We start from the raw sequence: 23,739 nt of genomic DNA on the forward strand, positions 1-23,739 counted from the left end.
TAGGGAAAGCTCTTAATGTCCCCGAGCAGTTCCATCTGACCCCATTTATATTGTTCTAGTAGCACGTTTCTCTAGAAAACAGTGAAGGAGTAGAGGACTGTTTGTACTGGGATGTCTCAGGGTGTGAATCTCCATAAATGTGTGAATATGAAGCAGGCTGGAACAAAAATAAGGCTTGCACACAGTCAATATTGTCTGTATAGATACTCTGTAGGCTCAAGAAACAACATAAAATGCATTCAGTGTAGCTCTCTCAACACTGTCTGGGGGGGGGGAATTTTAAGGACTTTTTTCTCTACTTTTTTGACTTTTTTTAAATGACTTTATTAAAGAAAATATGTTAAATCTCTAGATTAAAAAAAGATAACCAATCCTGTCACCTACACAGCTAAGACAACAGCTAGCTTTGACCAAAGCTAAGTCTTCTTAGAACTGTTTGCTGAAGATGAAAAATATAATATAATATTTTTATGTAACAAACATTCGGAAAATTTAAGCTTCTAATCTAAAATAAACTATGTAACCGCTAGATCTGCTAAAAGAAAGGGTTATTACTCTAATTTAGAGTAGCTATAACTGCCAACACAGCTTTTGACTCAGATTTGTGTGGTTTGTATTCAATTCAATTTAGGTGTAGCTTAATTTTTGTGTTGATTTCAAAGTGATTATTAAATAATGATAGATGGAAAACTAGTAGATCAGATTTTGTTGGGTGTTGCTGTGTTTTTCTGTTATAGTCCCAGAAGATTTTTCAAAGATTCAAAAATAAAGTCCACCATAAAATGACATGTTACAGTTTACTCAGTCAGCTGTAGCCATTCTGCACGTCTCCGCTCTTATGCAGCAGTACCGTACCAAGCTTTTATATTTATAGAAAGGACATAAATAATTTGAGAGGTGCCAGTTCTAGTGTGCGTGATGCTCTTAAGCAAATTTACCAAATAAGCAGCATCACTTTATTTTATTTAATCTCTAGATTGTGAATCTCTGTCTTTGCTTGTTTTTCATTCATTATTTTTTGTCCGCTCTCACTGTAATATAATTTAAATCAACTGAAAAAACTCACCTGTCAGAACCTGTGTTCATTTTTATCCAGAAGAGATTTGTGCCAATTTCAAGCCAACAGCCAAAACAAACCTGATGTATAATTGTTTGTGTGTATCATTTATATGTCTGCTTACCAATAAACTTTATTTTACGGTGTCTTCCAGGGTTCTAAGCGCCTTCTGAGGTCAAATGAGTACGTCCTCCCACCCAGTGGACTGATGGAGACAGATCTGGAGCTCACATTCTCACTACAGGCAAACACTCTGACATTATTCTGTGAATTCTCACACTGATATGGCAGTTACTTGACAGGCAGGATTGGGCTAAAGCCTTTATCCCACACCTTTGGTGTTAGATTTTTATCCTGATAGCAAGTGTGTTATGTTCAAAATGTGTGTTTACAGTATGGTGTGTAAATGAAATCTGGCTTTGTTTCTTTATTTTTTTTAATCACCCTATATCACACATTGCCGTGCTCTTTTGTGATTAAATGGACAGGGAGATATGAAATACAAGGTTTTCCAAGCTTAACTTTATGCTTTACAGAACTGAGTCGTCGCTGAAGCAGACATTTTTAATGATAGGGTGTTGTGTACAGCTATAGAGGTGAACTAAGCCTGAACACGGTGTGTAAAACAGACTTGATAGCTGAAATGATTGTGCAGTTGAGTGAAGCCTGAAAAAGCAGGGTCATTTAAATGACAGGGTTGGACATGAAACTGGAGCAGAAATGTTTAACCAACTTTTAAAACTTGATCTTATAATCTGTTATTGTGTGAATATTGTAGCAGCCCAAGAAGAGTGGATGTGAAGATCATGTTCTGGCAGTCAGAGACAATAGGGGCTTTTCCAGTATAGGAACCTACCGAAGCATTTTGAGCAGAGTAACGCTCGTCATGGGTTCTGTGTTTGTTTCCACTGCCCTCTGCCCGCTTTGGAGGTACATTCTGGGAGCCAAATTTCAGCACCCCTCAGGAGGCACTACTAAAATCTAGTTCCAGGAAGGCAAAGGGGGAGGGGTGCGTGTGCACAGAGCAGTCGTCCATGATTGGTTAAATATCTGCGCCTTCACACAAGATCATTAGCATTACAAGCAGGCTGTGTAAAGAGGCTCTTATACTGGTTTAGGGGTAAAACAGGTGAGTACACCGCGGGCAAAGTGAAGACGTCACATTACTGCAAGTCTGTGTTCTGCCTGTTCAACAGCTGTTTGATAAACGGCTCATTCAGTCTCCGTTACTGGCTGATTGTTGTACTGTGGAGTGGTCCTCCACACGCTGTGTTCTCCGTCTGCTCAGCTGACTGCGTGTGTGATGGGGCGCTGGCCCTCCCTCCTCTAAACAGAGACTGACATAGAGAAAATATAATGGAAAAACAAAGCAGGATAGTGTGCGTCAACCCAGGAGGTTATGCAGGGCGAAGTACGGTGTATATCGCTGGCTAGGTTCCGACAGTGGAAAAACAGCATATATGACCCCAGAAAAAAGAGATACATAGGATAAAAAGAGCGAGTGTGAAGTAGCTCTGAAATGAGAGGCAGAGACACTATGTTGGTTCATTGCCGGTATCTGAGTACAGTGAGTTTGTAGCTGTATATATTCTTATGGACTTGGCCCAGGTGTGTGATATCTCTACAGCATCACCACACACAGATCAGTGTAGGTTGTAGTAAGTTTAAAAAAATGCAATTTACAAGAAAAAGAATCTGAAAATAAATATTTGCTTTCATTGAAAATGTAGTATTGTTATAGTGCAACAAAGACAAATTGAATATGCTGAAATATATCTGTTTGGGTTTGGTTATCAATCTAAAGACTAATGAATATAAGTATAATGCAGTTTACATTGTACATACAGGAGTTCACTTCAACCATTGTACATATTACAGAAGAGAGCGATAAGAGTTGTGCACAAGATGGGGTATAGGGATCATACAAATGTAGTTTTCATACAGTCTAAATTGTTAAAATTCTTTGATTTAGTGGGATATAAGACTGCTGTGTTTATGTATAAAGCCAGGAACAATTTATTACCTGGTGGAATCCAAAAGCTATTTGGTGAAAGGGAAGGGGGATATAACTTAAGGGGACATTTAAATTTAAAAGTTCATGCTATACGAACAACCAAAAAAAGATTTTGTATTTCTATAAGTGGGGTCAAACTATGGAATAACTTAACTGTGGACATGAAAAATAGTACCAGAATTAAGGAGTTTAAATATAAATATAAATGTATGTGCTATACAAGATATATGCACGAATAAGTAACAATCTGTTTTATCTATGTAGTGATATTGCTTGCAGCCAATGTTGCATAAATTTTGTATAATATGATGTCATGGGGTAGGACTGGATAAGTTTGACTTCTTCCTACTCCATTCAAACATGTAATAGGTGTAAGCAAACTGATTTTGAATTAGTATTGGTTGGATATGTGTAATCATGTGTGTTATTGTCATTTGTTCATTGTTCTGTTCTGTTCTGCATGTTTGAAAGAATAAATCAATCAATCAATCAATCATTGTTTGTCTAACTTTATGTTTGTTCTTTTCAGTATCCCCATTTTCTGAAGAGGGATGCCAACAGACTGCAGATTATGTTGCAGAGGAGGAAACGCTACAAGAATCGAACCATCCTGGGCTACAAGACTTTGGCTGTGGGAGTTATCAATATGGCTGAGGTACCAGGGCGTCAGCCATTTTACTTCTTCCTGAGAAGTGTATCATTTCACTCCGAGCTTGCGATTGCATCCTGCTTTTTTCTGACAGTGAGTGACATGGCTCTTAGTGTCTGTGTACCAATGGCTCCACTGCCAGAGAGAGAGAGGGGCCTCCTGTGCTAAACATCATTTCACATGATTCATTCTTATCACACATACTGCTGTGTGAGATTATGGTACCATCTGGAGCTGGCTTCATGTGAACTTTTCTGCAGTGTATTCAGCCATGCTATGCAGCTAATGTAATCCCCAGTGTGCATCTTTGCTTAATGTACAGATGCACTGTTAAGTTCGTCACAGTACATCATATCTCTGGTTCATCAAGATGTCTTTTTTAATACCCTAAGTGGCTCTGTTTGCTTTTCTTATGAATGTCTGTTGTCAGTGTGGATAACACAAATGTAAATAGCTGCTGCTGTTAATTGTGCTATGGATCACTGACTCGCAACCAAGGTGTTTCCAGAGGACATTTTAATAGTAGGTATACTATCATGGAGTGAAATAAAATGAAGTATTGAAAAGTGAGCTTCATATGGAAGATGCAAAACAATGAATGTGTGTGAGAGAGATTGAGAAGAAGACAGAGCTTTAAGCATAGATATTGAGAACCATTTGGTTTGCAGTGGAAAAACTCAGTGTTAATTTCAGCAGCTGTTGCGCCGTCCCTGGTCAGCCAAAGTTACTTTGTAGTAGTAGCCACAAGACAAACTAACTGACATCTAAAAATAAGACTAATGTATTATTGCATTTTAAAATACCACTCAGCTGCCGTGCTGTTTTGTGCACACTACTGTAAAATAACCCACAGCCTTCTATGAATAAAGCTAGATTGGCCATTACTGGATCCTGCTGGGTGATTATGTTGCCATCTGATGTATGGTAAAGCCTCTTGTGCCCTCATTTTGAATCTGTCAGGGCATTATGTGAGAGGATGTCACTTATTGGACTTTGCATGGAGCTGTAAAGTGCACCCCTGCCAATGTTTGACCAAAATGAGCCTAGTCCCAGTACAATGATTCATCAAGCGACATATGGAAAGTACCCCCCAGATAGTGCTTAGAATGAAAGTTCATCCCTTCTTATTTGATTCAAAACAGGTGATGTAAACTATGTTTTGACTGGATAAGATCAGCAAATTGGCTCGGCTCAGTTAGACTTTCTTAATGGGAAGGCAGTATTGTGCCGATTTATTTAAAGATAGCATAGCTGTCAGCTTGTAATCAGGTGGTAAATCTCTGCAAGCATGAGGCGGTGTAATAGAAGCCATCTCAGTGTAATAGAAGCCATCTCAAGCTCTGCTGGATCAGTATTGGCTCTGGGAAGAGAGCGATATGGTTTACCCATCCTGTCTGTCTGCTGGGGAAATAATATTTGTTCCATGCTTCTTTGACATGGTCCTCCTCGGTGATTGAGAGACACAGGAATTGCACAAGACATGAAGGCATCTCAGCTAAAGAGGACTTGAAGTTGAGTTGAAATCGATGCCCAGCCTCACTGTTGATTTTCCTGTGTCCAGGTGATGCAACACCCGACAGACGGAGGACAGATTCTAGGTCTCCATAGCAACGTGAAGGAGGCGCCAGTGCGTGTGGCGGAGATCAGCGTGTATTCTCTGTCCAGCCAACCAATCGACCATGAGGACGGCAGTGGCCAGGCTGGCCGCAAGACCAAAACCTCAGGTGGGCACAGTCTCTCCCTCTGCGCAGGTCTCTTAGAAAAGCCTGTGCCCTTGCTGCCAAATCCTGCCTTTAATTTCACCCTCCAACTTGGAGCTTCCCACCCGATCAGGCCTCTCACTTCCCGCCTTCCACATGGCTTCTATTTCCCAATTGAGGACAGAATCAACTATTATTCCCAGGCCAAATTATGGCCAAGGGTATGTTATTCTTTTCAGTTATGGTTGTAATGTTGAATATGAGAGTTGAACAGATGTAGGGCCTATTATCATACACTAATCTACTTTTTTTTCTTATTTTTTCTTGTTTTTTAAACAAATGGGGAAATATTTGGCCCATCTTGGACTCCATGTCTTTGTCCTGCTATGTTGTTCCCTCACTTTTCTGGATGTTATTAAGAAGGCCACTCAAACATAACAGATGATCTCATGCACTAACTATTATACTAGTGTCACTCTGAGGAATGGAAAGATGTTTATCTTTCTCTTTTCTGCAGTGATTCTTAAACAACATCCATTCCTTCTAGGAACATAGAACAGGATGCTTCATGGCCAGAAGGAAGTCTGAATTAGCTTTAAGAAAAAAGGTTTTCCATCAATTGATCTGTCTTCAGGTGTCAAACACTTAGTAAAATCTACTTCTTTAGGGGAAAAATGTACAATATCAAAAGAACAATAATAAATGCTTCAGCCACTACAATGTGGTTATAACTCAGAATATGAGACATGGATTCCAAAATGAGCCTCTTATCCACAGAAGGTGGAAAATTCTTTATCTTACCTTGATATGTAAAAAGAGGGTGACAGGTTCTGAGCTGGGATTGGCTCCGACACTCCCGCGACCCTGTTTAGGAATAAATGGTATAGATAATGGATGGATATGTTAAAAAAAAAAAAAAAAACTCAGCACACTGATGTACTGTATCATTTACAATATTATCGACTGATACCACCTTGTATATTTAACACTTTTTTCTGTGCAAGTGTAAGAACATTTACTGAAAAGGCTAAGATTCTATATTTAAGGAGGCTTGGTGTCACTCAGAACAAATTGCTTCCTATAGGATTTCCTTTTCCCCAGAGAACATTGCATTTGAGTTTCAACACTAATAAGGCTGTGAGCTTGGATTTCTGCTCACCTTCTAGTTCAACTTATAAACCCCACTTGTCTCAGTCTAACATAATGGTAGACATGTATCCCTGTATTCTAATGTGTTGGTTTTTTGTGTGTGTGTGTGTGTCTGTTTCTGGGTTCCCCTTTCTCAGACCGCTCCCCAGACATGGATAATTACTCTGAGGAGGACGATGACAGCTACTCGTCAGAGCAGGAAGCCAGTGATGATGCAGTTCAGGGCCAGGTCAGTATAAGAATATACTGTACTTAAGTGCAGACAAATTTTCAGTACCCTTTGAATATGAATGAGTCTAATTGTTATACTGAACACAGTTTGCATATTTAGGTACAGTATGCGAAGAAAGACGTTTGGATTGCAGATTTTTGTCAGAAACTGTTGTCCTGTTAGTTTTTTTTTTAATAATGTATATTTATTCATTTTTACTGTAAAGTAAGTACTTTGGTATTGAGATTTCAGATGCCTTATCATTTCTGTATTTCAGGATCTTTACGATGAAGATGATGAAGTCAGGAAGCCAAAGAAAGCCCGGAGGAAAATGATCCGAACCACCTCCATGACCAGAGTTAGTTGCGTCCTTTTTCCGCCACATGTTTTATGCTCACAAGTAATTGACTGTGAGAATAACACAAGATGTGTGTTTGCTTTTAAAAGAAGGAGCACACTGCATTCCATTTCTTCAAGCCATTAGGACAATGTGGATGAACATTTAAATGAACACTGTGGGTTTACTGGACTGGTTATAATGGTCTTTACATAGGGTGGCTGTCAATGAGTAATCCAGTAGACAGTTACTAGGAGAGCTGTTAAGCCTGAGGGCAGCTGTCATACCTATTTAATCATGACAGTTATTCATTTTCAGGGATTTATTTTCATCATAAATTACATCTTTCTGTTACAGCAACCAAACTTTAAGCAGAAGTTTGTGGCCTTGCTGAAGAGGTTCAAGGTGACAGATGAGGTGAGCTGCTAAAAAGGATAACTGCCTTTATTCCGGTTGACACCAAAGCGAACATGTTCACTGTGAGAGCAAATGATTTGGTGAAATGTAAAGGGGACGGCATCGCTCCCAGTGCATCCTCCTGGAATTTCTCAGGCCTTCAGTGATGAAGCTTTAAGTAAGTGAGCTGTGAAACATATCAGATATTAAATTGCCCTTGGGCCAGGAGAGAACTATCTCAGTATTGACTGTTAAAGAGCATATTGCTACATCACCACTAATGCGCTCCTGACTGGGGAAGAACTGTCTGCGAAATGATCACGACCCCAGCAGAGTTACATTATGGTACTAACCTCCATTATGTCTGTGCTCATGGATTGGTGATTCATACATTTCCATTTGTATGCAGAATCCATTAACAACCTTATTCTCTGCCACTTAGTTTAATGATAAATGTACGCTCTTATGCTTGATTGTTTTTCTTACTTGGTGCTTCTGAATAATTATTTTTGTGGATTCTACATAAAAGCTTGTAATCAGTTCATCAGCAGGATCTGTTTGTGTGCAACATTATTGCATAATCTGTGTTGGGCCATTATAATGATAATAATTACCACTGGACTGAGAAATCTATAGACATGATTCAGATATCCATTGCCTTGTTTCTTCTCTTTCTTATTCTTTCCGATGTCAAAAACAGCAAAGACATATAAAATATTATTTTTAGCCATGTAGGTGTTCAGTCTGATTGAGGATTTGTTGTACCTTTTTAGTCACCCCTTTAGGGTTATATTCATTTTGAACACTCAGGACCAAGAAAATTGTGGGAGTAATTTCACCAGCGATGTTTACAAGAACCTCTAGGCCATCAGAGTTGCACTTTGCTGGGTGGTTCTGGATGCTCCAGGTGGTCAGATGATCTTTTATCACACTCCCTGTCTCTAATCCCTTCCTTGTGGCTGTGCAGTGTGCTACAGCTCTATAAATACATAGCATAGTAGGAGAGGGGACAGACTGTGTTTATCTGCTTCCTGCCAGCTCCTGCACTTATGGAGTGGCATTAATCACCTGATTAGTCCACTAGCCTGGCTGTGCGCAGTTCCTATGATATACATCCCCACCGCGCAGCTGGCAGATCAAAGTTCAGCACCTTAGCTTTCCTCTAGCACTCACCTTTTAATTGGCCTGCTTAGGAGCAAGGCAGGGATGTATTTATAGCATAGATTTTCTCACTGAACAGCCTTCAGGGCTCTTGTTCATTTTTTAGGCTCCATTAGCCCAGCTATGAAGTGATCAGCTAATGAACAGAAATAGACACTCCCTAAACTTTAATAACTACAAATCCCTGGTTACAGTGTGCTGGCATGTTGATAATGTGTTTACCCTGTATGGCAGGTGCTGGACTCTGACCCAGTAGATCAGACCCGGGAGGTGGAGGAGGATCTGGACTTACTCTACGACAGTCTGGAAGTATACAACCAGAGCGACAGTGGGCCAGAGATGGAGGACAATGAAAGCGTTCTGAGCACACCCAAGCCCAAACTCAAGTGTGTCTCTACTCGACCTCTTTCCCCAAAGACAATAATTTCATAAATTGTCTAATAGTTCTAGATCATGAATTATTTCTATATACGGTTTTAGATTGAAACCTGAAATCAGAAATTTAGATTTGCTGGCAAATAATGAAGAAAAAGTGTTAAGTATTCACAAAATATCTATAGTCCTTCAAATGAAACTGCCCAGAAGTAATGTCTGAACAAAAGAATTGTGTCCAGGTTGTGAGTTTTCTCTAATTCACATCATTTTGTCTGTCTTCAGGCCGTTTTTTGAAGGGATGTCTCACTCCAGCTCCCAGACAGAAATTGGAAGCATACACAGCCAAAAAAGCCAGCAGAGAGAGCTGTCATGTCCTGTAAGCTGATCACCAGTCAGTCTATTAACAGACCCCTCTAGTATTTTTTGCAGCACTGATGTTTACCCATAAAGTTCTGCCTCTCAGTTGCTGAGTGTCGTGTAAAGGAATGGCCCCTGGGCAGTCTTTAAATGTTTGGCACTCTTCTGTGCTTACTGTGGTTCAGGGATTCCCAAGGTCCATGATTCGACAGGCAAGCTATTCTGGGCATGAGCGCAATGCAGCCCACCAGCTCCCACCGCTGCGGAATAGGATGGGGGCTTGCTGTCCTTACCCTGTTCACCCCTACAGCTCTCTAGTATTTATAGGGACTGGCACCAAATGACCTCTGCCATCAACACACTCACAGACAGACAGAAATATGAGAGAAGATTGGATGGAGCAATTCCTAAACTCCTACTCAGAAATTTATGGCCCATTGGAATCAACAACGGCAGATAAAGAGAGCGAGACAAGTTGAGTCTGATGATGAGAAAGGGAGTGCTGCTAATAAATATCTGGGAATCCATTTTAGCCTGTAATAAAACGACCCGGAGTATTTCAGGCTGCTATCGCCCTCCACTTTGCTCAATAAATGTCTCCACTTGAACTTCACAAACACGTCTTAGAGTGGAAAGTCTTTGATCAAATATTGAAATGAATTAAACTAGATAAGCTTTTAGTTGAGTAAACCAATGTCTCACTTATACTTATGGAGTTTATGTATTAGTACGCAGTTGTAGTAAAACAGATATTTTTAAATTTACATTCGCCAGCTCTGTGACTGTCACCAGCCTAGACTGTGTAGAGGTACCACTGTGAAATTGTTCTGTACCTGAATTTGTATCTGAACATATGGAGCATAGCACTCCCATTCGGAGCTGTGAGATTTTGTCATTTATATTCAGCAGAGAAGCAACCTCTTGGTTAAAATGTTCTGACATGTGTGTGTGTGTGTGTGTTTACCCTGCAGACTGGAGACTTTCTGACCGTGGACAGATGTAAAGTGCAAAGGGCCCGGTATCAAGATGACAGCCTCACAGACACAATAGTTGGGGTATGTTTTTGGCACAGCAGTGGTTTAAAAGTGTTTTTTTTTTTTTTTTTAACATCCCCCTGATTTTTTTTTTTTTTTCCTAACCCCCGACCCTCTCCACTCAGTGCCCTTTCCTCCCACGGGGCTTAGTTGTTTTCTGAGAAAAAGCAAGGACAGGAGGAGTACTGAGAGGCAAACAAATGAAACAGCACAGTTATCCATTATGGATCAGTAGAGCAGACGAGACAGCCCCATGCTGGATAAGTCTTGGCTGATGAGCATCGAAAGAGGGGGGTTTGTGTTTGTTGTTTTTATGCTGTCAGGTCAGGCCAGCCTTGTACATCTAAGCCCGGCCACTAACCCAGTTCAAGCTGAGTATCTGTGCTGTGGGAACAGTGTTCCCTCAGACACCTGCTTAGAGATCGTGGCTTTTTATCTAGTCTGTCATGGTGGGCTTGCATTATTATTTCCAGCCTCAACAGCTAAGCTCCATTAATCACTGGGCCAGTATTACCTCAGCTCTTTCAGAACGCTGGCTGCAAACACAGAACACAGAAGGAATAAAGAATGTAACTGAAGATTCAGAGACACTGGTGTAATTTGATGGGACATGCCTTTGTTGTATAATAAACGTCAGTATTGTCCTCTTGTCTCATCTTTGCTCTCCCTGTTTTGGTTCAGGAACCAGAGACTGATGACAGTGGGCCGGGGCCAGGAGAGGTGAGCAGCTGGGATGTCAGCACTGAACGGATAACCAGCACTGTTGCCAAACTTTGTAAGACGGAGTCCCAGAACCACATGTCTCCCAGGTAAACAGCTCGTCCCCACAGCTGAGAACACACACACAAAATAGTGTTACAGTATGTCAATATGTATGCACACAAGTTACTTTTTTAATGTGTGCTTTGGACTAGGTCTTTCTTCTAAATTCCCATGTCATGTATTTTATCTCCTCAGTAAAATGGAGAACAAGCTGCAGAGGCATCCTCGCAGCACCTCCATGAAAGACAGACAGAACTCCAAGGCACAAAGTGACAGGACCAGCAGCATGGAGAGCGAGTGCTCCCCAGACTCGCGCCTCATAGCACAGGTGAACAACACACAGGTTCAATATCAAGCCGTTGATCTGTTCTTTATAGATGTTTTTTGTCCACTGGAAACATGCTGGCTTGTGCCAAGTATCTGCTTCTCATTTGTCTCAAAGGTTCCCAGGAAGTCTGTGTATGACCAGCTGAACCAGATCCTCATCTCTGACGAACGCCTCCCAGAGAGCATCATCCTCATCAACACTACAGAGTGGCAAGGACAGGTGTGTGTATTTCTGTATTTAACATACCATCATAAACACTTGCCCTCATCTTTTCATATAAACTGTAGAAAAATGTGGGTCGTGCAGGATAAGACTTAATTCCAAGAGATGCTGTAATGATTTTCTAACATTATTGTACAAATATAAACCATAGTGATTAGAGGGTGTACACTGTGTGTACCCCATGTTTTTCCTGCTTCCTTTCCAACCCTACCAACCCAGGCTTTTATATATCCATTAACTCATCGTGTCCCTCTCGTGTGTGTTTCTGCGCAGTATGTAGCCGAGTTGCTCCATGAACAGGGCCAGCCCATTGTGTCCACCTGCTCTGCTGCTGATGTTCAGGCTGCCTTCAACACCATCGTTACTCGCATCCAGAGATTGTGAGTCAAATACATACAAACACATGTGAAGGCTGAGTGACACAAGCCATCAGTGTGATCCTGTTGCTTGACTAGTCCTCACCAAACTGTGTATGTTTATGGTGGCTCAGTGTCAGAGAATTCCAGGATGCTTTTGCTCATGGCTCATGCTGCTGCCTGTTTTCTCATGAAAAGCTATAGTTCAGCCTTCTTCTGTCTTTCTTCGGTCTATCCGCTTGGCTGCCTTCTCCTCAGGAAGTCTTCTCTCAGTGGGAGACGAGGCTGTCTCAGTGTGCTGGGATGCTTCTGTTTAAACTGTTTTCTCTTTAATCTTTCTGCACTCTTTCCACACCTGTCCATCAGTCAGCCTGTTTACTCCAGCTGGGGCCATGTGCTGTGCACCTCTGATGTTAACATGTTTGTGCAGTGCTGTCACTGTTGTAGCTGGCTACAGGGTTTCTCCTCAGATGTTGTCTCTGAGAGTAGAGACATTCTGAAACCCACATATTTTTAAGTCCCATTCTACTATTGAGCAGTACAGTTGTACTACTTTAACTTTGTCTCAATTCTTGAAACTTTTACCTTCAAAGTTCCAAAGTCAGTGCTTAAAACAAGCAGAATGCAATTACTTGTAAAACATACAACTCTGAATGCTGTTTAAAAATATATTTGTTAAACTTGAAGTCATTTTAAGGTTTTAATGCCTGAGCAGTTAATGAGCCCAGTTAGACTGAGCTGAGTTTCAGTTTCTTTTCCAGACTCATTTTAAAGTTGAAATTGGTTTCATGTTGTCATTGCAGGATTACAAATTAGAAAAGCTAAGAGGCATTGTACTATTCAGTTTAACTTGAGAAAAGCTTGCAGATAGTTGCAAGAACCTTGTTATCTCAAAGTATAATAAAAAATGGTAAGACTGGTTTTAAACCAGGAAAATCTTTGTTGAGACTTAAATCTTCAGACAGCCAGCATTTCTCTGCCACACACCCTCTCTGACCCACATCTGCCATGATTTAAAACTCTCTTTCTCTTAATTACTCATTCCTTTTCTCCTTGTTTTAACCCTTGCAGCTGTAACTGTAACGCACAGACACCACCGACGATGAAGGTGGCAGTGGCAGGTGATCAGAGTTACCTCAGCACCATCCTGAGGTTCTTTGTGGAGCAGCTGGCCAACAAAACACCTGACTGGCTCAGTTACATCCGCTTCCTGGTGATCCCCATAGGTAAGTCAGCAACAATTAGCACAACTTTTATAGCAAATAACCTGCTATGTATTTTCACCGTAACATGAACATTTCCTCTACACAGGTTCTCATCCCCTGGCCAAGTATGTGGCCTCCTTTGACAGCAGGTTTAACAGCATCTTTATGGACACTGCATGGAGGGAGCTGTTCTGCAGGACGGAACGGCCCGCCTCAGGTAGTGGCGCATCGCTCAGGTTTCTGGCTGCAAAGCAAGTCCATGTGTTTAATGTTCAGCCAACTTGAAAGGGAAAGATAGGGGGTTAGAACACGGGTCAAGGGCTGATAGATGGCAAGAAGCGATTTCTGTAGTGAATGGCTCTACGTTATAGCTCGACCCATCTGCTGCTGCCTAAGACAACCCCCTTAAGTCTGGCTGCCAGATGTCTGACTTACATATTTTCCATAAAGGTTGTCATAACTGTGATATTGAATTTTTTTTTTTTTTCACTTTACAAATATTTTATATTTTTAGCCTTATGCTATTTAAAAAAATAGCACCAGTAAATGAATAAAATGTAATCCAAGAAGCAAAATTATGACATTGTCATTATTACACTTTTTATTTTAGGACTGTGTTGTATAAATAAAGCTGTTTTCCTAATTGGTTTAAATTATAAATTGTAAGTCTTATAATTTGTGGCACACAGACACAAATCCATGTTCATCCTTTTACTCAGTTCTCCCTTATTTTGCCCAAAAAAGCCTAATAATCTTCACCCTTCCCCACCGGTTTGTTCACTTAATTTATTCCAAAAGGTGCAAGAGTTGCACACCAGTTTGAATCATCTGAGAAATATTTGCAAGGAAATTTTTTTTTAAAAGTAAAGTACTAGATCTTCCATCTTTTTCCCATTAATTCAGACATTCTAGCTAGAAACTGTTTTCTCAGCACAAATGGCAGTGTTTGGATAGTTGTTGTTGTGTGTTTTCTTTCACAAGAAGAATTAGTTTAAACTGCAGACAGGCAATGGATCAATAAATTGATGGAAAATCTGTTTTCACATTTTCAAGTTGCCAGAACTATTTTCCGAGCTGCACTTAGCCCACAGACCTTCTGTTTGACACACCATTTATCGTATGTGTAGCATGCCTGACTTCCCCCACGTGTAAAAGACATTTTACACTCAGCACACCTGCCCCCTTAATTCAGTGAAATGTAATGTGAGGTCTTCTAATGATCTGCTGTATGTGAGAATTAACACTTGCATCAGTTGTCTTACAGGTTCTTACAACTCCATATCAGAAAATGTTGGGAGGTGTCACATCAAATAATGTGCTGCTGTATAGTTTTTCAATATAATACAGGACACAGATGATTTACAAATCACTATTTTCAGTTTTAATTTTCATTTTACCTACTGTCCCAACTTTTCATGATTTAGGGTTGTAGTGGGACATGAAACACAAAAGGCATGTTGTTAACACTGTGTCTGTCTGCTTCCTGCAGATAACATAGATGTAGCAGGACGAGTCATTCAGTATCTGGCCGGTGCCAACGTGTCCCACCAGTTCCCCATCTCAGAAGCCATGCTCACCTACAAACAGAAGAGGTAAAGTAACTTTGATTATTTACGTTTGAGCATACCCGTGTGTTGCATATGTTTGTCAGTGTTTTGCATGTATGTTTTTGTGCACGCACCTGTTGGAATAATTTCTGACTTGGACTACTGTTATTATTGTTCCTCTATTTTCTCTCATTAAAATGAGTCCTAGAACAAATGGCTATGACTGGTCAGCCCATCATTAGGACTTCACCACTTCAAGTGAATATCAGCTCAACTGCATGAGGACGATACCTAAATGCATATGCATGGCAAGCATGCAGCTACAGGCACATACAGTACATTCACTGTTTGATTAAAAACATTAATGGTCAGTTATTGAATTTGAGTTAAATTGTCAGATTAGCTCAGGTCCCTATTTTGACAAAGTACCGCATCGACCCAGTCGTCTCACAAACACAGACGTGCTCAGCAGACACTCCGTTGCATTTCTGTGTGCATTTGCTTGTTTTCTTTCTGAGGTTTGACCAAACCCTTCCCCTCTTTGTAAGAGTGGCTTCCTATTGGTCAGAAGGTACACACTTTTTAACGCTGTTGCATTCCTTCTTCCCCTTTTCCCTTTTATTTTGCATTCAAGGAAAAGAAGTTTGTATTTTGATTTTTACATCAGGTATCTAATTCAACTCTTGTTTTGCCCTTTTTATTTTCTCTCTTCCATTTGGCGTGAGGTCCTTGCTGTGTCTAACATTTCCCTTTTTACATTTGCTACTCACTGTAACTTCACTTCACACTCTGTTCTGATGTGTGTGTCTGGTTTGTGACTTGATTCTTATTCAGTCCTCTGTGTTGGTGCTGTGAAGATTTGCCTAACAACCTCTAACACCCCCATTTATTCACAAAGTGGAATGGTTTTCTGGCTCATACATCCAGCAGAGTTAAGCAAATAGATGTCATTTAGAATGACCCACTAGCTAGTTTAGGAGATGGGGACCTTGTGTTATATGACATTTGCAGAAAGGTAATAGTGTACATCACTTCTTCCGTGCTGGATCGATAGGTCTATTTTTACTTATTTGAATCTGTTGTCAAGGCTTGCGTGTATTAAACCTAAACTAACAATGACTGGCATCTTGATTTTTTCTTCTTCCCTATCTTTGTATAGGCATGTATTGTTGAAGTGCTAACATGCTTCAGAGTAGTAGTGTAACGTAGCCACATGGTTACTACAGCTGGGCCCAAACTAGCCCATGTATAAAACATACATTGTCTGAACACTGTCTGGTAAGAGAGACCCCGTCTTGTTTTGGTTGTAAGGAGCGGCCCTCTCATTCATCTCATTGTAACGTGACCCCAAGATGACCCCATTCCACTCAAGCCAGTCATGTGCCATTTCTGCTGTGATGGAGTATGGCGCAGGCCGTGCCACAGCCATCTTCCCTCCAGGACCATTTAGTGTTCATGTGCACTTCTGGAGTGTTAAAGTGGTCAAACCCACATCTGGTCATACTCACAGCACCTTCATTCTCTCTCTACAGCCCTGACGAGGACTCCTGTCAGAAATTTGTGCCATTTATTGGGGTAAGAATTTGTTTTGTTTGTTGTATGTGCTAAGCAGATTTTTTCTCTTTTTTTTCCATTTTGTTTTACACTGACATTATTATTACAGGTGGTAAAAGTTGGAATTGTGGAGCAAAGCCTCTCAACCTCAGGTAAAGGGCATTTAAAGGTGTGGTAGTATTTTGTCTGATTAGTGCGTCAAACATTTTACAGTTGATTCTGTGCGCTGAGGCAGAAATCTAATAAAATGCAGATGTTACTTGAGTACAGATTCAGATCAGGAAAGAAGAAAATGACCCAAGCCACAATGTTGTTGCATTTGTTTTACTTTATTTACATGATTACAGCTACAGTTGATATATATACACCCTGGCAAGCAATGCATATCATTTTGCTACATTGTGGAGCGTTACTAGGTGTGTTGCATGAGATTATTTTCCCCGCCCCCAATTTGCAGTGGATTCAGATGATGCAATGGGGGGCAACACAAGTATCCTGTCCTCCCCAACACCTCCATCGGCTGGTCCGTATGGGAAGGAGATCGGGGGCACCCCCCCACAGTCTCCCTCTGTGTCCACCACCCTGTCTGGAGCTGGGTATGACAAGACTCAGATCACTTATTAACAAGAACAAACAAAAACTTTTCACTGTAGCTTTTACTGTGTTTTAGAGACGAGGTGATGCCTGTTTTTCTTCGTAGCTCTCCGTGTTCAGGCAGTGAGGTGATGGGGCTCCAGGTGGACTACTGGACCTGGCAAGGCCCAGAGAAGAAGAAAGAGGGAGAGAAAAGAGATGTGGGATTGAAGAACACCTTGAAGAGTAACTTCCGTTCACTGCAAGTCAGCCGCCTCCCCTGTGGAGGGGAACTCACCCCTCCACCCAGCATGGCCATGACTGTGGTCACCAAGGAGAAGAACAAGAAAGGTACACTTGGGGAAGATGAGTGACATTGTGCACCTAGTGACACATTAATAGCCTGACATGTAAGCACAATATTTAGTTGGAATGCATTTGTAATGTTAGCCAACAAAATGCAACAAAACTTTGGTACTCGGATGCAGATGAGAGGTTTTTGTATTCCTGTAGCATTCCTTGGACTCACAATGAACAGTAAAAAGCTGCACGCAGGGATGAAGAGTGTGGTTACAGAGATGACATAAGAATTTTTTTTCCAAACTAGCTTTCAGCCCCAACCAACTCAAGTGACATCACGAGGCCATTCATTAGAATTGATGCACCTCTCTTTGCAGCCTTTAAACACTTTGATGTGTGATGTGAATCAGTTGGAGTTCCCCTCTAAATACAAAAAAGTGAAGTGTTTTTTATGACTCACTGCCCACCTCCCTTTACAGTGATTTTTCTCAGCAAGAAGCCCAAGGAGAAAGAGCTGGACTCTAAGAGCCAAGTGATTGATGGCATCAGCAGGTTGATCTGCACAGCCAAGCACCAGCACACGATGCTAAGAGGTAAGGCCGACAGCTGACACCACACTGCCATCTGGTGTCAGCAGCCAGGACACACCTCACTACTCTGTGGTTATGCAAACAAACCATCTGCTCTTCTCAGAATTCTCAAGCATGGGTTGACATTTTTGTTGTGTTCTTTATCTGTTCATCTTTTAACTATGAGCTTTTTTGTCCTTAGTCACTATTGACGGAGTGGAGTGGAACGATGTCAAGTTTTTCCAGCTCGCTGCTCAGTGGCCAACTCATGTCAAGCACTTCCCGGTGGGAATCTTTGGCTACTCTAAGCCTGTGTGACCCCGGCCTCCATCCACTCACCCACCACCAGACTCTCTGCTGCACTTGTCTCATCGTGAGGCTTCAGAGAATTAGAGGACAAGCCAACGGGCCCCAGGCAGTAACAGTTTTCCTGTGGAAATCTTACTGGCTCACAAACCATGTGTTCCAACACACAAACTTCATTTTCAATTTGATGTTTTTGATGTTGTTGGGTGTTGTCATTTTTTCTTTTCTTCCTTTTTTTTTTACACACTACAGAAAGAACAGTTACTATTTTGTAAGATTTGTGCTACCGCCTCGGGAGGTATTTTGAGGTTTTTGACAATTTGCCACATTTCAATAATGGCAGCTGTGTTTGCACTTTGTTAACATTTTATTATTTCTGTGAAATCCTACATTTATTGTTACTCTATAGACAATGGAGGAGTGTGGTGGTGATGTGCAGTGGTGTGTGTGAGATTGTTTGTGTTTGTTATTGACAGTTGGAGTATTGCTGTGAATCTAGATGGAATCCTTCTCCTCTAACTCAGTGCTCGGTTTTCTTACTCGTCCCTTTACTTTCTCAAAAAGGTCAATTTTTATAGAAAGGAACATAAAGATCTTTTTTGCCTCGTTGCTTTTAAGCATGTACATTCAGACTGTACAGTAACATCCGGTTAGAAGCAAGACATGATATACAAAACAACAGATTTCAACTCCTAAGGCCAAATGTAATTGTTACTGTATGAACTGTCTGATTTGTTTTCACAGTCTCCCAGCTGCAGTTTCCACCAGTGTTGTAATTGGACCTTCTTGGAGTACTTCCAGGTTGTAACAGCATTTATTTGGTAGATATGGCCACCCTGCTGTCAGCTTGATGCATTTCCTGAGTCTCACACAGACCTGCAGTAGCTTAGGAAATACTGAATAGCTTCAGATGTGCATTGATGTGCCAAAGTCAAGTTTGTTTTACAGTCTAACCTCCAGAGCTCTTGGCTTGGCCAAACTTCATTATATGTTAAACTGAAATCTACTGTAGTATCCTACATGTGATGTACTTGTGGTGGTCCCTGTGGCGATCAGTATTAAGTTTACGGAGTTTATTTACAGATGAATACTCCACGTTTGGCCAAGTGTAAACACACAGTGCATTTAAAAGATGTGTGCACATCCTAACCAAGCATTTATCAATGTCCTTTAAAACAGCTCCACTGTGGCTTGCTGTGTAAGTAGTACCTAACTGACAACACACTGATTAGTGGGGCATTCATTCAGTGTTGTGTTAACAGTAAAATTTCTAGGATGAATGCGTTGATCTGACTAGAAACATGTCGACAGTAGTGTCGAGCACAATACAAGTATTGAATTGCTTTTAAAATATGATGAAAAGTATACTGCCAGGTGTCCAAGTCACTACCTATGCCTGTCTGTGTAGGTGGGCTATATGCTTGATGGTAATCTATGAATAGTGTTTTGCAATAGGAAACATTTGGACAAAGGGCTTTCTGTATGAGCTGGTTGTTGCTTTATATAAAGTGAAGACTTACAAGCTTGATAGGTGGCTTTTTTTTTTTAAGCATTGTATATAAATATATACAGGATGTACTGTTGTGAATTGCAAAATCCCCCTTACACTAAATTGAAAGCACAAATAGCTTACCATTATTTCTTGACATAAATGCCAAATACATTTACAGAACTCATAACTATGAAGTAGTCGACAATGCAAACACTATTAGGGATCTTACTGCTACATTTCCCTCACTTCGTAATGCACTTTCATGTGGTTTTATACACATTTGAGATCAAACTGGGACAGTTTGGTTTTGAAGTGTATTTGAAATGTAACCCACTACCTACAGTCAAGAGAATGCTGTTTTTTTTTTCTCTCCTCAAAATTACCCTTTTTTCATAAGGATGTTTTGTTTATGCCGATGCATTCAAGCGCCTTCTGTCATCTGAAGAGTCATGGCTGTCTGTTACTTCATGTTTTGCCATTTGACTTAGTTTGCAGCTACCACCTTATGTGTCTGCCTGTGACTTTAGTGTTAGGGTTTTGTTTTTTTTTTGCCTCCTGCTTTTTGAGGGGTTAACTATCTTCTCTGTCAGACCAGCAGGCCCTTAACATATGTGTAAACCTGGCCTGTGACATGTTTACCAGGGCAGAGCTGTTTGAGGGAATTTGTCATGGAAGCCTTCTAAATACTAAATGGGCATAATGACAAGTATATTTCAGTGTATTTGACCTCAAATTTTATTTTTCCTTTCTCCCCTAAATCTAGAGGTAGCATGGGGGCATTCTACAAGGCTGGATCAATGAGCAGGCATGTTCACTTTATCATAATTAACCACTGCAAAAAAACATGCTCTTTAATATCGATATTAATGTTCATTAATGATCAGATTACAACATGCCATCTCATTGCTCCTGTTACTTTAAATGCCACCCAGTGTCTTTGCACAAACCCTATTTTAAATATGACAGTATTTTTAAATCTACCACTAAAAATATGGGTTACTCTGCATGTTTTACTATAGATGTAAATATGTTTTGGATTTTTATATTGTTTTGTTTCTTTCCATGCTCTCACAAGCAGTCGTGTTTAATAAAATTTTTAACCTTCTATACAAAGTTTTGTTGTTCACTTTTTTTTTTATATACACACACGTGGATTTTATTTTATTGGGAGGATCAGTATATTACAAGATAAGGAGGAAATAATCTCCAGTTCCAAGCTTGTCTAGACTCATGTTGTGTCATTGAGCTGAGATCGAAGGCAGGTTGGTGTAACTCTTAATCTGAGGCAGCGGTTTAATCTTGCGTCCTGCCCAGCCTCCCTTCTTCTTCCACAAGCCACTCGAAGGCCGGATCCCAAGCCAGCGATTGCGACCTGCTTTGCCAATGATCCGTTTATTGTGGTCAACGTTGGACACACGTCCCACTGTTACCATGCAGGACTCCAGTACCTGGGTGCATTGAAGATAACACCAAGTTCAAAACAAAATACGGTTTAAATACAGTTAGTATCATCTTGTTCCAGATCACCTCACCTGAACCTGCTGCTTTGAAGGAAGCTGAACAATTGCTGTTCCGTTTACTTTGCGGAGCAAAACACCACTTGTGCCTGAAACCACAATGGAAAAAAAGTCACTTTTGGCTTTTCCCGTTTAGGGGTCGCCACACTGACGACTCGCATGTTGACATTTGGCACATGTTTTACGCCGGATGCCCTTCCTGACGCAACCCTGATTCGAACCCGGGCCACAGCGGCGAGAGCACTGCGCCTTAACCGCTAGCCTACTAATCAATTACTCAAAGATGGAGAATAATTTACTGTAGAGCCGTGATTTGACTTTGATATTTTCTGCTGTATTGTGACCAGTTACTGGCGCGCAACAGTGACTGGTCACAATACAGCAGAAAATATCAAAGTCAAATCACGGCTCTACAGTAAATTATTCTCCATCTTTGAGTAATTGACTTAGTCTCACTTTGCAAGAATTGGAAACAAAATTCGTTTGTGGGTTCCAGCATCTCAAATGTGTAACTTCCTGCTTTTCTTCTGTTTTAAATCAGAATCAACTTAACTTTATTGGCCAGGTGTATTGACAGGGAATTTGACTCTGGTACAGCGGCTCTCAATGTGCATGTACAAATCATTGAAATTTGAATATCTTTGGGTTTTGGATTATTGGTCTGACAAATGTAAAGATGACAATTAACTGTAGAATCAAGGGCAGTATTTTTATCATTCCTGAAAATGACCACTGGTGTCAGCCCTGCCTGTATATATACACTCTATAGACTGTTTGTTAGAAATTAAATACAAATCTGTGCACCATAATAGATTACCTGCAGCACGAATGTATTGTGATCCTCTTCCTGGTTGTATTTCCAGGTTGTTCACCAATGCCCCCACAGGAAGAGCACCCAGTGGGTAGGCATCACCTTCATTGGCTGAAACTGCAAAGTAAAACAAAAGTTACAGGACAACATTGTCCAACATTGACCAAGTCTTTAGAATTTCAAGACATCTTTAGTGAATGACAAACCAGAAAGTGCATCTCATACCTGCCATTCGTCCAATGACTCCTGATGTTTTAATGATGTCTCCAGCCTGCATGTTCTCTGTGGCAATGAGCCATCTTTTACGCTTGCCTCCAGCTACCAGGGCAATGTCAGCAGATCTGTGGAAGCAACACAGAATTTCAGAACCGACTGTAAGTTCATGACTTTGGATGCACACATTAAAGTCCTGTGTGTGATAAAAGTTGATTTCACCTGCATGGATCGTATCGCACTTCCACAACCTTCTCTTCAAAGGGCTGGCCCTCTTTGTCAGGTTCATAGTTTAGTCGCTGGAAGTCTATGCACCGGTATCTTTGTTTATGACCACCTCCAATGCCATGCGTCCGTATCTTTCCTATATGGCAGAAAGAAAGTGATGCACAACTCATTTTACATAGCACTAATCAGAACAACTATCACATAATGCTCTAGGCCTTCCAGCCAAGGCTAAGCTTGACTTCTGACTGATGAGTTAAGTGGAAACCTCTGAGAATCACCTATGAATAATTTTCTAACTATCAAACAGGTAACTGATTTCAGATTTCAAACCCAATTTCAGATGTATAAACACATCCAATCATCCTGTTCTGCCACAATGCCCACACTCTTTACCTGTGTGATCTCGACCTCCTGTCTTTTTCATTCCTATAGGCCTGATGGTGTACTTCTCCCTGTGCTTCCAGTATGTCCTGTTCTGCTCCAGAGAGGCTGTGGTGAGGAAACCTCTGCACTGTTCAACTGTACTGGGCACCTGAGTTCCCAGCTTAGTCTGTGCTAATGCCTGTCAACACAAAAAGCAACACAACTTGTGTGGTAGCTGCGATGATTTCGTTCCCTAGTATGACTGACAGGCAGTAGATGTTTACCTGAGAGGAGAATAGAACAGGCTGAGACACAGTGAGGGAGCGCAGAGCTCGAGTTAGACAGGACACCGCCATCATAACGTCCTCCTGACAAAGCTGTAGACCAGGGAGAGGCAGCTTCATAACTTCAGCTGATCCGTCATTCCCACTATCAACATTAGTTTTACTGTACCCGATACATTTATCCTATATCTACTCCTCTTTGTAACTGAGCTTCGGAGAATCAAATATCTGTTAGGCAACACAGTCACATTGCGTACAGCATTAAAAACATCTATAATTGCATTTCTGACTAACCAGCGTTATTATTACAACAATAACCGTACAGTAACTTAGCAAATGACAAGTAGCTAAACCTGAACTATCATTAGCTTAGCCTATATCTACCAAGTGACGCTAATTCAGCACAGTAACCAAACCTGCCGTTTGCTTTCTGATTTTAACAGACTAAGCAGAATGGAAGATTTATCCCTTGTCCAATTTCCGATATAACCAAGTGTAACAAAAACATAACGCCAACCTTTACTTCATCCCAAGCTTCTAGTTAGCGTCCTTCACAGTCTTGCACGCTACGTCGCACATCGATGACGTATATATACTCTGGCCTGTAGTCGCTGACGTTTTCAGGTTCAATTCTAGGTGACTTCTTACAAATTGTATTACAGTAAGGTA

General features: G+C 40.9%; 2 protein-coding genes across 4 annotated transcripts in view; one reads left to right on the plus strand and one right to left on the minus strand.

Annotated features, from left to right (window-relative positions):
- Positions 1 to 20,088, plus strand: part of LOC109958893 (phosphofurin acidic cluster sorting protein 2) — a 44,945-nt gene extending 24,857 nt beyond the window's left edge. For 2 of the 3 annotated variants that reach the window (XM_020597858.1, XM_020597849.1), the window contains 22 exons: positions 1,212 to 1,301; positions 3,601 to 3,726; positions 5,282 to 5,444; positions 6,707 to 6,798; positions 7,058 to 7,138; positions 7,475 to 7,534; positions 8,909 to 9,060; positions 9,332 to 9,425; positions 10,378 to 10,461; positions 11,122 to 11,249; positions 11,398 to 11,530; positions 11,645 to 11,749; positions 12,026 to 12,132; positions 13,180 to 13,334; positions 13,420 to 13,530; positions 14,803 to 14,905; positions 16,393 to 16,435; positions 16,524 to 16,566; positions 16,872 to 17,010; positions 17,115 to 17,338; positions 17,767 to 17,880; positions 18,059 to 20,088. In XM_020597858.1, coding sequence (XP_020453514.1) covers positions 1,212 to 1,301; positions 3,601 to 3,726; positions 5,282 to 5,444; positions 6,707 to 6,798; positions 7,058 to 7,138; positions 7,475 to 7,534; positions 8,909 to 9,060; positions 9,332 to 9,425; positions 10,378 to 10,461; positions 11,122 to 11,249; positions 11,398 to 11,530; positions 11,645 to 11,749; positions 12,026 to 12,132; positions 13,180 to 13,334; positions 13,420 to 13,530; positions 14,803 to 14,905; positions 16,393 to 16,435; positions 16,524 to 16,566; positions 16,872 to 17,010; positions 17,115 to 17,338; positions 17,767 to 17,880; positions 18,059 to 18,174 — 2,463 coding nt within the window. In that variant the 3' untranslated portion in view covers positions 18,175 to 20,088. Of the gene's footprint in view, positions 1 to 1,211; positions 1,302 to 3,600; positions 3,727 to 5,281; positions 5,445 to 6,706; positions 6,799 to 7,057; positions 7,139 to 7,474; positions 7,535 to 8,908; positions 9,061 to 9,331; positions 9,426 to 10,377; positions 10,462 to 11,121; positions 11,250 to 11,397; positions 11,531 to 11,644; positions 11,750 to 12,025; positions 12,133 to 13,179; positions 13,335 to 13,419; positions 13,531 to 14,802; positions 14,906 to 15,494; positions 16,254 to 16,392; positions 16,436 to 16,523; positions 16,567 to 16,871; positions 17,011 to 17,114; positions 17,339 to 17,766; positions 17,881 to 18,058 lie in introns of those variants that run through there. The other variant, XM_020597865.1, reaches the window with a different exon arrangement.
- A 106-nt stretch (positions 20,089 to 20,194) lies between these two features.
- Positions 20,195 to 23,675, minus strand: mrpl2 (mitochondrial ribosomal protein L2). Its single transcript, XM_020597877.1, has 8 exons — positions 23,588 to 23,675; positions 23,071 to 23,163; positions 22,817 to 22,985; positions 22,418 to 22,559; positions 22,208 to 22,323; positions 21,989 to 22,099; positions 21,187 to 21,260; positions 20,195 to 21,102 (listed from the first exon to the last, which is right to left on the minus strand). Exons 2-8 carry the CDS (start codon positions 23,143 to 23,145, stop codon positions 20,893 to 20,895), a joined length of 897 nt encoding a protein of 298 aa, XP_020453533.1. The 5' UTR covers positions 23,146 to 23,163; positions 23,588 to 23,675; the 3' UTR covers positions 20,195 to 20,892.
- Positions 23,676 to 23,739: the final 64 nt, after the last annotated feature.

The sequence above is a fragment of the Monopterus albus genome, unplaced genomic scaffold, assembly GCF_001952655.1.
Source record: "Monopterus albus unplaced genomic scaffold, M_albus_1.0 scaffold3.1, whole genome shotgun sequence".
Taxonomy (NCBI): domain Eukaryota; kingdom Metazoa; phylum Chordata; class Actinopteri; order Synbranchiformes; family Synbranchidae; genus Monopterus; species Monopterus albus.

Bases quoted from the DNA above. Each gene is read 5' to 3' on its own strand.
- mrpl2 (XM_020597877.1), bottom strand. From the start codon at position 23,145: ATGATGGCGGTGTCCTGTCTAACTCGAGCTCTGCGCTCCCTCACTGTG. The intron at 22,324-22,417 runs GTGAAATCAACT...TTGCTTCCACAG, and splicing joins GTGCGATACGATCCATGCAG to ATCTGCTGACATTGCCCTGG. The intron at 22,100-22,207 runs GTATGAGATGCA...TTTACTTTGCAG, and splicing joins AGTCATTGGACGAATGGCAG to TTTCAGCCAATGAAGGTGAT.